General features: G+C 67.3%; 2 protein-coding genes across 2 annotated transcripts; one reads left to right on the plus strand and one right to left on the minus strand.

The window, feature by feature from the left end:
- Positions 1-471: 471 nt before the first annotated feature.
- Positions 472-4,738, plus strand: ECM1 (extracellular matrix protein 1). Its single transcript, XM_066986134.1, has 7 exons — positions 472-626; positions 1,542-1,610; positions 2,082-2,422; positions 2,539-2,889; positions 3,621-3,841; positions 4,335-4,422; positions 4,539-4,738. Exons 1-7 carry the CDS (start codon positions 581-583, stop codon positions 4,698-4,700), a joined length of 1,278 nt encoding a protein of 425 aa, XP_066842235.1. The 5' UTR covers positions 472-580; the 3' UTR covers positions 4,701-4,738.
- A 3,155-nt stretch (positions 4,739-7,893) lies between these two features.
- MCL1 (MCL1 apoptosis regulator, BCL2 family member) lies at positions 7,894-12,756 on the minus strand. Its single transcript, XM_048054279.2, is given in 4 exon segments — positions 7,894-9,426; positions 9,805-10,052; positions 12,206-12,672; positions 12,674-12,756. Coding segments are annotated over 4 exon segments (900 nt in total). The 5' UTR covers positions 12,742-12,756; the 3' UTR covers positions 7,894-9,309.
- Between the last annotated feature and the right edge of the window lie 237 nt (positions 12,757-12,993).

The following is a 12,993-nucleotide window of genomic DNA, read 5'->3' on the forward strand; positions in this document are numbered from 1 at the left end:
GGGGTGAGGCCACCCCTGGGGGAGGGTGGGGGGGTCCTGCTGCAGGTGCCCCCCCCCCCCCCCATGTCCCAATCCCACTGCCTGTCCCCGTGCCAGCGCCGGGGGGGGGTTGGGGGTGACTCACCGGGCGGGGCACGCCCGAAACGGGGCAAAAACCGCAAAAATCCACCCCGCTTTCTCTCGCCGTGACGCAGGGGTCCGAAAGGCGAGGGGGGGGGGGGTGAGAATGGGGGGGGGGAATACTTGGGGCAACTGGCGGGGACTGGGGGGGGGGGGGCACCGTGCTGTCCCCCAGTGCCACCAGTGCCACCAGTAAGTACCGGCCGGGCCGGTTGTGCCGGTGGCCCCCGGGGCCCGCGGGTTGACCCCACAAGGCCGCAGCCGGGCCCTGCCCAGGGGTGCAGGATGAGGCCGGGCACCCACAGCCCCCCGGGGGGAGGGGGGGGAATGGGGGGGCCCCCCCCCCCGGGCCCCCGCCGCGACGTCAGGGCCGTGACTCAGCCCGCGGGATGAGGCCCCGCGCCGCCCCGGCCCTACATAAGGCGGAGGAGCCGTCGGCGGCCCCACAGCGCCCGACGCCATGGCCGCCCTCGGCCTCCTCTTCCTCCTCCTCCTCGGCACCGCCGGTGAGTCCTGCGGCCACCGGGGCGGGGGGGACCCTCGCGGTCACCGGGGGGGGAGGGCTCCCTCCTCGTGCCCGGGTCCCCTCCCGGTACCTGGGGCACTGCTGGGCCACCTGGGACCCTTCGCTGGCCACTTGGGTCCCCTCCCAGCCTCCTGGTGTCCCCTCCAGGCCACCTGGGTCCCCTCCCCAGCCACTTTCTGTCCCCTGTTTGGCCACCCCCGGTCCCTTCCCTGCCTCCTTGTGACCCCTCCTGGCCACCCAGGTCCCCACTTGGCCACCTGGGACCCTTCCCTGGCCACCTGGGGCCCCTCCCAGCCACCTGGGTCCCCTCCCCGGCCACTTTGTGGCCCTTTCCCAGCCACTTTCTGTCCCCTGTTTGGCCACCCCCGATCCCTTCCCAGGCTCCTTGTGACCCCTCCTGGCCACCCAGGTCCCCACTTGGCCACCTGGGACCCTTCCCTGGCCACCTGGGTCCCCTCCCAGCCACCTGGGTCCCCTCCCGGCCACCTGGGTCCCTTCCCCAGCCACTTTGTAGCCCCTTCCCAGCCACTTTCTGTCCCCTGTTTGGCCACCCCCGGTCCCCTCCCTGCCTCCTTGTGTCCCCCCCTGGCCACCCAGGTCCGCACTTGGCCACCTGAGGCCCCTCCCTGGCCACCTGGGGCCCCTTGTAGCCGACTTCGGGTCCCCTCCCCAGCCCCTCTGTGTCCCTGCGCGGCCGCCCAGGTCCCCTCCCTGGTTTTAGGGTCACTTCCCCTTTTCCTACCCCAGTCCCCAGGACCTCGGGGAGCGGCTCCTGCTTGCCCCCGCCCTACCCCCAGCTGTGGGATGAGGGGGGGGGGGTGAGTTTGTGGGGTCTCTGCTGGAGGGGGGGGGGACGGGACGAGGGCTGTGCTCACTGTCCCCGTGTCCCCAAAAGTGGCCGTGAAGCCCCGCCACCCTGTGGCACAGGAGCAGCTGAACCACCAGCCCTATGACATCCAGCAGGGTGAGAGCGGGGACGGGGGCACTGGGGGGGGGGGGGGGGGCAGACATGGGGACACCCACCAAGGGGTGGGGATGGGGACAGGAGTGGGAAGGAGACACGGGGATGGGGGACACAGGAGGGGTTCCCAGAGATGGGGACATGGATGGGGGGGGACGTGGGGACAGGGGGAGGGCACAGGGATTGGAGGAGACGGAGGGGACAAGGGGACGGCTGGGGATGGGGACAGGAGCGGGCAGGAGGGGGCAGGATGACATGGGGCCAAGGATGCAGGGAGCACGCAGGGCCAGGGAAAAAAATGGGCGGGGGGGGGGGGCATCTGGGAACACAGGGACACCCAGGACCGGGATTGGGGGGGGTGGGGGGGTCACCCCCTTAGCACCGTGCCCCTCCATTTTGGGGAGGGCGATGCGTGTGCGCAGCAGGGCCACATGCCCACGCCCCCCCCCCCCCCCCCGTCCCCCGTCCCCACAGTGATGCAGGAGGAGCAGGACATCGAGCTGCCCCGCAAAGTCGTGGAGGCGGCCAAGAACCCCCCTCGGCCCCGGGCGCCTTCGTCCCCGGACTCCCCCGACGCCATCGACGCCTCCTCGTGGGGCAGCACCCTGGAGGGCTTCCCCCCGGCCTGGCCCCTGCCCGACGCCTTGGACCGCTACTGCCGCAGCCCCACGCTGATGCCCCGAGCCCCCCGGCCCTCGCTGCCCCCCGCCGCCTTCGCCCACCTCCGCAGGCAGGTGGACGCGCTCGACGCCTTCTGGCCTCGCCTCGACGGCTGCTGCCGCCGCCAGTCCCCGCTGCCCTGCGCCCGCCGCGCCGTGAGTCCACCCCCCCATCCCCCCCAAAAACCCCTCCTTGTCCCTACACAGCTCGGGGTGGGGACGCGCGGCCTGACCCCGTCCCCTTTGTCCCCTGTCCCCCCCCCCCATGGCAGTGGACCGATGTCCTGGACGCCTTCTGCGATGACGAGTTCGGGGTGAAGACGCGCCAGTTCCACTGCTGCCGCCGGCACGGGGCCGCGCGGCGCCGCTGCTTCACCGACGCCACCGCCGCGGCCACCGCCACCACCCAGCTCGCCGAGGTGACCGTGTGGGACGTCTCCAGCGAGCCGGCCTTCCCCCCCGGCGAGCCCACGGCCGCCAACATGGACAACATCTGCCGCCTGCTGGGGCTGCGGCCCGGCCCCCGCGGCCTCCCCGGGCCCCGCGCGCGCTTCCACACCCGCCTGGAGCGCGACTTCGGCCGCTGCTGCCACAACGCCAGCCTCAAGTGCGCCCGCGCCGCCGTGAGTGTCGGGGGACGGGGGCGCGGGGCTCCTGGGGAGCGACGTGGGTGCCCTAGGGGGTGACATGGGTGTCCTAGGGGGCGACGTGGGTGCCCTACGGGGTGACGTGGGTGCCCTAGGGGGGGTGTCATGGTGCTCTAGGGGGTGACATGGGTGCCCTAGGGGGTGTCATTGGTGTCCCAAGGGGGTGTCATGGGTGTCCTAGGGAGTGACGTGGGTGCTCTAGGGGGTGACGTGGGTGCCCTAGGGGGTGTCATTGGTGTCCCAAGGGGGTGTCATGGGTGTCCTAGGGGGTGACATGGGTGTCCCCAGGGGTGGCACAGCTGTCTTGGGGGTAGCACAGGTGTCCTGGGGGGGGCGGGGGGTTAACACGGGTGTCCCAAGTGTCCTGGGGAGGTGGCCCAGGTGTCCCAAGGGGGTGACACACGTGTCTTAGGGGTGGCACCAAAGGCCGGGGGGGGGGGAGACACAGATGTCCCGGGGGGGTGCCACAGCTGTCTTGGGAGTGTCACAGGTGTCCCAAGGGGTGGCACTGGTGTCCCGGGGGGGGTGACACTGGTGTCTTGATGGTGTTGGGGCAGGGGTGGGGGGGGTGATGTGATGTCCTGAGGGGGCTCCGGGTGTCCCAGGAGGGTCCTGGGGTATCTGGGGACGGGGACACGGAGGGCGGGGGGGGTGTTTGTGGTTGGGGTGGGGACGGCCGAGGACGCAACCCCTCCATGGCCCCGCAGTGGCAGAAGGGCCTGGATCGCTACTGCCGGGAGGAGGGGGGGGTGAAGACGGGCCAGCACCGCTGCTGCCAGCGGGGAGGGGGCCGCGCCCGCAGCCGCTGCTTCGCCGCCGCCGCCCCCCACCCTGCCTACGACCGCGAGCTGCACAACGTCAGCCTGGCCCGGCTGGGCCCCGCCATGCTCCGCACCCTCTGCGGCCCCATGCGGCTCCTCAGCAAGAAGTGGGTGATGGGGGGGGGGGGGGGGGGGGGCACCCCATAACCCCGGGACCCCCTCCGACATCTCCCTGAGCCTCCCCATAGCCCCGGGACCCCCTCCCCATAGCCCCGGGACCCCCTCCCCATAGCCCTGGGACCCCCTCCCCATCTCTCTGTCCCCTTCCCCATCTCTCTGTCCCCCTCCCCTAAATATCCCTGGGTCCCCCCCCCCCCCAATTTCCTCAGCCCCCCCCAAACCTCCCAGTGCCCCCCCCCCCATTTCCCTGCCTTCCCATTGCCCTCAGGACCCTCCCATGACCCCCCCCCCCCCCACCCCCAACCCCCCCAACCCCCCATTCCCCATCCACTGGATGGACACAGGGGGTGGGGGGGGGGGGCCAGACACGGGACACGGGAGCCCCCCCAGTCACTGGATGGGCACCGGGGGGGGGACGGACGGACGGACACGGGACACGGGAGCCCCCCCAGTCACTGACCCGTGCCCCCCCCTCCCCAGGCGGCCGGTACCGGAGCTGCTGGAGGCTGTGACCTCCGCGTGCTGCGCGCTGCCCCCCGAGGAGCAAAGCCCCTGTGCTGAGGAACAGGTGAGTATATTGGGGGGGGGGGGGGGGGGGGGGGGATATTCATGGTGTTAACCCCCCCCCCCATGCCTTGATGACCGTCCCCCTAATTAATCAACCAATTAATTATTTCCCCGCAGCTTTCCCAAAGCATCGACGACGTCTGCACCTCCTGGCGGGACCCCCGGGCCTGCTGCTCGCGGGGGGGCCCCGAGCGGCACCGCTGCTTCGCCGAGCGCTACCTGGGGGGGGTCCCGCTGGCCGCCGCCGTGCCCCCCCCGGCCCCCGGCCGCCCCCAGTAGGGCCGCCAGGCAATAAAGGACGCGAGGCCTCAACCTGCTCCCGGGGGCAGTCGTGGGTTTTTTTGGGGGGGGAACGGCGTGGCTGTTGGATTTGGGGGGGGGGGGGGAGTTGGGGAGGGTTTGGGGGGTTTTTGGGGGGGGGGGGTGTTTTGGGGTGTTTTTGGGGTGGGGGGGGGGGGGTGTTTTGGGGTGTGCCGGGCGTCTGCGTGTTTGTGGGGTGTCGCACCGGGGCTGGGTCCCGGCCTGTTTGTGGAGCGGGGTGCGCCCAGGCCCGCACCCACGCGTGTCCGGGGCGGGCCCGTGGGGCCCCCTCACGGCGCCGCCGACCCCAACTGGAACCCTCCCAGTCCTCCCAGTATCTCCAGTGCCGTCCTCCCGGTAGCCCCAGTACCTCTCCCAACCCCATCCCATGTGCATCGAGATCTCGGGGTGGGGGGGGGCAGGGGGTGAGCGGCCCCAATCCCACGGCTGCACCCATCCATTTACCCCCCCATTTCCCCCCCTATTTTACACCCCCCCCCCATTTTACACCCCCCCATTTTACCCCCCCCTTCACACCCCACCCCCTTTCTGCCCTCCCCAGCCTCAGTTCAGCGCCCCCCCCCCCCCCCCCCCCCGAAGGCTGCGTGGGGTTTGGGGGGGATTTGGGGGATTTTGGGGGGGTTTGGGGGGGTTTAGGGGGATTTGGGGAGTTGGGGGGGGCTTCGGGGGGGGCTTCGGGGGGGGTTGAGGGCACTTTGGGTAGTTTCAACCCCCCCCCGGGCCAAAATCTGGCTTTGCAGAACACTGGAAAAGGTGTTCTGGGGCACCAGTGTTCCCAGTGCTCCCAGTGACCTACCAACCCCCCCCTCCAGTGCCCCCCGTGCCCTGCAGCCCCTCCCAGTGCTCCCAGTAGGCTGCCTGGAGCACAGCACCCTCTGCTGGAGGGAGCTGGGGGGGTGGGGGGTTGTCAGGGGGCGATCCTGCAGCCCCCCCCCCATTGTGGCCCGTGTGTCCCAGTATGGGACACCAGTAAGGGACATCAGGGACACCAGTACAGGACACCAGTAAAAGGGATACCAGTATGAGACACCAGTATGGGACACCAGTAAGGGACACCAGTACGACACCAGGAGACACCAGTACAGGACACCAGTAAGGGACACCAGTACGGGACATGGGACACCAGTACGGGACATCGGGACACCAGTACGGGACACCAGTACAGGACACCAGTATGGGTCACCAGTACGGGACACCAGTACAGGACACCAGTAAGGGACACCAGTACGGGACATGGGACACCAGTACGGGACATCAGTAAGGGACACCAGTATGGGACACCAGTAAGGGACACAGTATGGGGGACACCAGTACGGGACACCAGTAAGGGACACCAGTATGGGACACCAGTACAGGACACCAGTATGGGTCACCAGTACGGGACACCAGTATGGGACACCAGTATGGGACACCAGTATGGGACACCAGTACGGGTCACCAGTATGGGACACCAGTAAGGGACACCAGTACGGGACACCAGTATGGGACACCAGTAAGGGACACCAGTACGGGACATGGGACACCAGTACGGGACATCAGTAAGGGACACCAGTATGGGACACCAGTAAGGGACACCAGTATGGGACATGGGACACCAGTACGGGACACCAGTAAGGGACACCAGTATGGGACACCAGTACAGGACACCAGTATGGGTCACCAGTACGGGTCACCAGTATGGGACACCAGTATGGGACACCAGTACGGGACACCAGTATGGGTCACCTGTACGAGACACCAGTAAGGGACACCAGTACGGGACACCAGTATGGGTCACCAGTACGGGTCACCAGTATGGGACACCAGTACGGGACACCAGTAAGGGTCACCTGTACGAGACACCAGTATGGGACACCAGTACAGGACACCAGTAAGGGTCACCAGTACGGGACACCAGTATGAGACACCAGTATGGGACACCAGTATGGGTCAACAGTATGGGTCACCAGTACGGGACACCAGTACGGGTCACCAGTACGGGACACCAGTACGGGACACCAGTACGGGACACCAGTACAGGACATGGGACACCAGTACAGGACGTGGGGCACCAGCTGGGCACCCCAGTACGGACACGGGTTCCCCGAGATGGGGAAGGGGCCGTGCCCCCCCCGCCCCCCCCGCCAGGAGCTGCAGGGCCCCGCCCCCCGACGCCCCCCGTCACGTGACCCCTCCCCACGGGGCCCCGCGGTCTCGCGCGGGTTGGGGTTGGGAAGGGCGGCGGCGCCACGCGGGGGGATTGGGGGGGGGGATGGGCGCGGGTTCCTGGAAGCGGTCACGTGAGCGCGCGCCATTGGCTGGCGCTGTTGCCGGGCGGGGCCGGGGCAGAAATAGCAAAGGCGGGAGGGGGGCATGGCCACGCCCCTTCCCGGAAGTGCCGCGTCTCCATGGCAACGGGGGGGAGGCCGCGGCCTAGCGGGGCCTGCACCGCGCCCGGAGCCCGCACACGGCCGGGCCCCGCCGCCCCCCCGCGGCCCCGGGGCCTTCCCCGCGCCAACCGGGGCCCGCGAGCGGCTCCCGGGGCCTCAGGGCCCAGCTCCCGCGAGCGGCTCCCGGGGCCTCAGGGCCCTCCCCGCCCGCTCCCCTCCCCCCCCCGCTACTTCCGCGGGCGTTCGCGGAACGCGGCCCCGCTTCTCCGAAAAGCCGCGGGGCAGGGGAAGCTCCGCTCCCCCCCCTCGGCTTCCAGGAAGGGAAGCAGGGGGCCGAGCCCCCCCTCCCCCCCCCGGCCCCAAAAGCCCGGCTGCAGCCGCAGGGCCCCACTGCGGGGTTTCCCCCCAGCCCCCATCTTCCTCCTCCTCCCCTGGCTTCTCAGGAATTGAAACCGAGGTGGCAGCGGCCGCTGCTGTGCCCCCAGGCCAAGTCCAACGTGGCCAGAGCCAGGCGGGGGCAGCTCCTCCACCACCCCAGCAGCTCTCAGAGGCTGGCAGCAGCCGCTCGTGGACTTCCCCCACCTCCGAGGAACTTCCCAGCCGTGGAGGGCCCCGAGAAGCAAAGGCAGGGCCCTGCAAGGTGTTTTTCCATCGAGCATAGGGCTGCAGGGGATCCCCAGGGCAGCATCCGCACTCCCTTACACCAGAGGAGCGCTGAAGGCCCTGCTCTGCTCGCACATCCCCCTCTCAGCCCAGGAAACGGCAAGTTCCATGCCAGGGGATTGAAGTGAAGACATTTATTGACCAAACTAAGTGCTTGCTCAGCACACAAGCAGGCCTGGCAACCGCTGCCCTCCAGCTCCCCGCTCACGTTTCTGTGGGGCATCGCTCAGGCTGCAGGTCAAGCACCGTGGGCACCTTCTCTCCCCTCTCGCTGCTCAGGACCCCGTTTTCTGCGGGGCTGAGCTGCCCCAGGACCCGAGCGATCCACGGTCGGAGCAGGCGGGGCTGGCGCTGGCGGAGGCGCCGAGTTTCGGATTCTGCTGCAGAACACTTACATTCAAATACCAGCTTCGTTTGACTCGCTGCTTACGGGATCAAAATTAGAGGGGAGAGAAGGAAGTAACTGATACCAACTTCCCCAGTTCCCCATCTACTAGAAGAGCTAGAAAAACCAAAAAAAAAAAAAAAGAAAAAAACAGGAACACCAACTGTTGCCAGCAAGCTGTGGGCACAACGCGAGTCCCCCAGGCCCCCGGCTCCCTGCTGCGCTCCCTGGCAATTTGGCTCGAGTGCATCTGTGAAGGGCTCGCTTGGAGTTGAGGCCGAAGGCTTCGCCACAACCACGCTACTTCACGGGGGATGAAGTACAGCGCGCCCGTAAGCAGCTCCGTCACGCTCAGCCCCCCTGCCTTTGCATTGTTAGCTCTGTAAAAAAATGTACATATTCTACAGCTTGGAAGTATTTACAGGTTCTTTACAGCGTTCTCCGGCCCGTGGTTCGTTTTTTTTGTTTTGTTTTGTTTTAAATACCCACAAGTGCACTCCCTATTTTTAAACTGCCTGTGCGGCGAGTCGCGGCGGCGCAGCGAGAGCAGTCAGACAGGCCAGCCCGGCCGGGCTGCAGCTGCCTGCGGTTACCGCGCCGCGCCGGCCCCGCTCTGCCCGCCTGGCTGCTCTCTGCCACCTGGTTACAGCCCCCGGGGGCGGCGCGGGCACCCCGGGCTCTGCTCCTCCGGAAGACAGCGACGGGGCTCGCACCACGCCCGGCACTCGAAGCTCCGACGGAGGAGCTGCTCTCGCACCAGAAACGCCAGCTCTGAAGCGTCTGCTCCGCACGCAGCCGCCATGCGAAGCCCGGGAGGGCTTCAGTCCACACAGGAGCCGCCGGCTTCCCTCCGGGGTAAAACCGAAGCTGTCCCGCTCGGGCTTTGTCCTCACGCTCTCAAACGAAGCAGATCATCAACCAACTCTTCCACTTGCCGCTCCCAAAGCGATAATCCTCGTTGGTACCCTCGATCTGAGTGGAACACGCCTCCCTTCGTAGGCAAGGATCGCTCAGGGGATGCCAAGGTATTCTTCTTCTAGGGTCACTCGAGTCTGGCTTCATAAATACGCGCAGGAGGAAGTGACCGGCTCGCCAGCTCCAAGCAGAGCCGGGCCACCCAGAGTTCCGCACCTCTGCAGCGTGCCGGGGCTCACCGGATCATGTAGGCCAAGCTCGCTCCCAGTCCTGCCACCCCCGCGAACGCCATCAGCACGTTCCTGATGCTGCCTTCTAGGTCTTCCACTCGGAAGAAGTCGACAAAGCCCTCCTAAGGGGGAAAAGAAGGGACGGTCACCTCCCTGCCGGCACCCCCCTCCTTCAGGGAACGGCCCTCCCGGAACAAAGCCAGGAGCCAGCACGGCCGCGGGCAAGCTCGGGGCACCCCGCGTGGCTTCGCTTTGGGGACGCCACCGCCTCCTCCCGGGGCAGGGCGTGCTTTGGGGTCAGGGCTGCCACGAGGCAACTAGGGAAAAAGGCGCCGCTGCCGCCCCGGCGCTCTGGCTAGGTGTCTCCGCGGCGGTTTTAACTGGAATAGTGACTCATCTCGTGTTCCGCTGACACATGTGGCTGTCACCCAGCGGGTGACGGAAAGAGGAAAAGCTCGAATTGTTCCAAAAAAGGCTCGCGAGGACAGGCAGTGACTCACCCAGCCTCCCTGGCTCAGCAGCCACTCGCGCTTGGACGAGACGAGCGCGTCCGTGATGATCCTGGCCAAGGAGCCGATACACTTCTCCTGCTTTATGCTCTTCAGGTGCTTGGCGACAAAGGCACCGAAGGAGATGAGCGTGACGACTCGCCCCCAGTTCGTCACTCCGTCACTGAAGACGTGGGCCGCCACCTCGCCCACCGACTGCAGGTCTTCCTCCTTCTTGATTTCTAGCTTGCGAAGCATTCCTGCAAGAGACGCTGGCTCAGAGACAGGCGCATGGAGCAAAACCCCAGGCAAAAATAAATAAGTAAATAAATTCCAGCTCTTCCCCCCCCGCCTCGTGGGGGTTCTGGGGGGGCCCCGGTGAGCCGCCGCCCCCCGAGGCTTGGCAGCAGCCCTGCCCCTTCGCTGCGGCGCGAAGGTGGGTGCAGCGACTGGAACAACAAAAATTCCCCGGCGTGACCTGCGGTGCCCCCCCCCCCCGTGAATAAGCAAACAAGCCCTTGCGAAACCGAAAGGCACCGCTTGTTATTGCTCAAACCAACAGGAAGCCTTCCTGGAGCCAGTTCCTTTTCTGCACGCACGAAGGACGAAGGTAACGTCCCTCCAGGAGCCTCGGCAGCCAGCTCCCCCGTGACCCATGCGCCCCTCCTGAGCGTTGTTTCCTTGCCAGCACCCCGTGAAATTCGGCCGGGGCAGTTAAACCCCAAATCCTGCCCACCAGGGCGGTGAGGGAAGGGCGGGGGACACAGCTCGAAACCCTTTGCATTTTTTAAAAAGCTGCAACATCCTGCTGCGGGAGGGGGCGGCGTCTCGCCGCAGGCTGGCTCAGGAGGCAGCGAGGGCATCGCCCTCCTGGGCCGTGCTCAGCACCAGCAGCTCAGCACCAGCAGGAGCCCAGCCCCAGCTGGTGCTGGCGCCGGGGACTCGCTTCTGAGTTGCCTGAAACCAGCCCAAAAGGGCCAAATCTCACCGGGCCCCAGGGACTTGTGTGAAACTGACCCCAAACGCTTGGTTCCTGCGGGTCTTGAAAAAAAAAAAATCTCACTGAGTTCTGCGAAACCAGCCCAAAATGGTCGGCTCCTCCCCGCCCCCAAGGGCTCGCTTCCAACTTACACCAAAGTGACCCAAAATGGGCAGTTCTCAGCGGGCCCCCGAGGACTCGCCTCCGAGTTCCATGGAACTGACCCAAAATGGTCAATTCTCACCCGTCCCCGAGGACTCGCCTCCGAGTTACCCAAAAGTGACCCCAAACGGTCAGATCCCACCGGTCCCCGAGGATTTACCCCAAACGCTTGGTCCTCGCTGCTCTTAAAAAGTCGCACTGCTGAGTTACACGAAACCAGCCCAAAATGGTCGGTTCTTCCCCATCCGAGGGCTCGCTTCCGAGTTACACAAAAGTGACCCAAAATGGGCAGCCCCGAAGGGTCTCCGAGAACCCACACCCGAGTTACACGAGACCTGCCCCAAAATGGTCAATTCTCCCCAGTCCCCAAGGACTCGCCTCCGAATTCCGCAAAACCAGCCCAAAATAACCCGATCTCCTCAGTCCCCAAGGACCTCTCTCTGAGCTAAGCAAAACCAGCCCCACGGGGTCGGTTCTTTCCGGTCCCCAAAGGGCTCGCTTCAAAAAAAAAATCCGCAAAACCGACCCAAAAAGACTCGTTCTCACCGCTCCCCCCCTCCCCCCAACAACTCGCCTCCAAATTCCGAGAAACCAGCCCAAAATTTCTCCCACTTCTCGCCGCTCCCCGAAAACTCGCGGCCGAGTTCCGGGAAGCCTCTCCGAAATTTCCAGCTCTCCCCCAGAAACTCGCTCCCGAATTCCAGGAAAACCACCCCAAAAAATCGCTCCCCCCGAGGACAGGGGGGTGACCGAAAACCGGCCCCGGCCCCGCCGCCACCTGCTCGCCCGGGGCCACCGGGGCCGGGCGGTTTTGGGGCTATTTCGGGGGGGGGGGGGGGGGGGGGGGATTTTTGGGGGTGGATCCCGGTAAAACCACCGGGCTCGGGGCCAAGAGCCCGGGCGGGCCCCGTTTAATCGGTAACCGGGTTATCAGCACGGCGCAGCCACGGCGAGGGGTTTTTTTTTTTGTTGTTGTTCCCCCCCCCCCTTCGGGCAAAGTTCGGGTTCGGTTTTGGCCACCAGCTGCCGCTTTTAACCCGCTCGGCTCCGGTGGGACGAGCTCCCAGCCCCCGGTAGAGCCCCGGTGGGCCCCGGTAACCCCCCGTTAAGGCCCAGTAAGCCCCCGTTAAGGCCCATTAAGGCCCGGTAACCCCCCGTTAAGGCCCCGGTAAGGCCCGGTAACCCCCCGTTAAGGCCCGGTAACCCCCCGTTAAGGCCCCGTTAAGGCCCGGTAACCCCCCGTTAAGGCCCCGTTAAGGCCCGGTAACTCACCTTGGAAGGCCAGCTCGTGTTTCTCCAGGACTCCGTCCCCGACCCTCCGCAGCGTTTCCAGCGCTTTCTCCATCACGCCGTCCCCCGCCCCCCCGGGCCTCCCCAAAAGACCCGGCAAAAACTTTTTCGAGCCCGTTTCCGTTTCCCCCGCCGCCTCCCGGAGGTACCGGAGGATGAGCTCTAACGAGTCCTGCCTCAGCTCGTCGGCGGGCAGCTCCGGGGGGGTCCCGGGCATCGAGTCCCCCCCGGGTCCCCTCTCGGTTTCGGGTTCGCAACCGTCCAGCTCCTCCTCGGGGCTCCACAACGGCGGCGAGCGGGGGGCGGCGGGACCGAAGAGCGAGCGGGGGGAGGCCCCGGGGCCGAAAAGGAGCGAGCAGGGGGCACCGGGCACCGGCGCCGGGGCGGCGGGGCCGGGGGGGGAAGGGGACGGCGGGGCCGGGTCCCCCCCCCCGGGCGAGGCCGGGCCGCCGGGCCCCCCCCCCCCCGCCGCAGTAGAGGTTGAAGCCGACGAGGGCGTTGCGCTGCAGGGCGAACATGGCGGCGGCGGCGGAGCCCCGGGGCGGCTTCGGGAGCGGGGCCGGGCGGGCGGGCGGCCCTTTATATGGGCGCCGTGACGCCACCGGGAGGGGGGGGGGCGGGGCGGGGCACGGGGCGAGCCGGTTCCGCTTCCGCTTCCGGCTCCGCCTCCCCCCCCCCCGGGGCCTGATCCCGACCCCCCCCCCCCCCTCAGTTCCCGGCGTTTATCCCGGGATCGGGCCCCCGCTCCCCGCCACGGCCTCAGCACCGGG

This window comes from Anser cygnoides, chromosome 33, assembly GCF_040182565.1.
Source record: "Anser cygnoides isolate HZ-2024a breed goose chromosome 33, Taihu_goose_T2T_genome, whole genome shotgun sequence".
In the NCBI taxonomy this organism is placed as follows: Eukaryota; Metazoa; Chordata; class Aves; order Anseriformes; family Anatidae; genus Anser; species Anser cygnoides.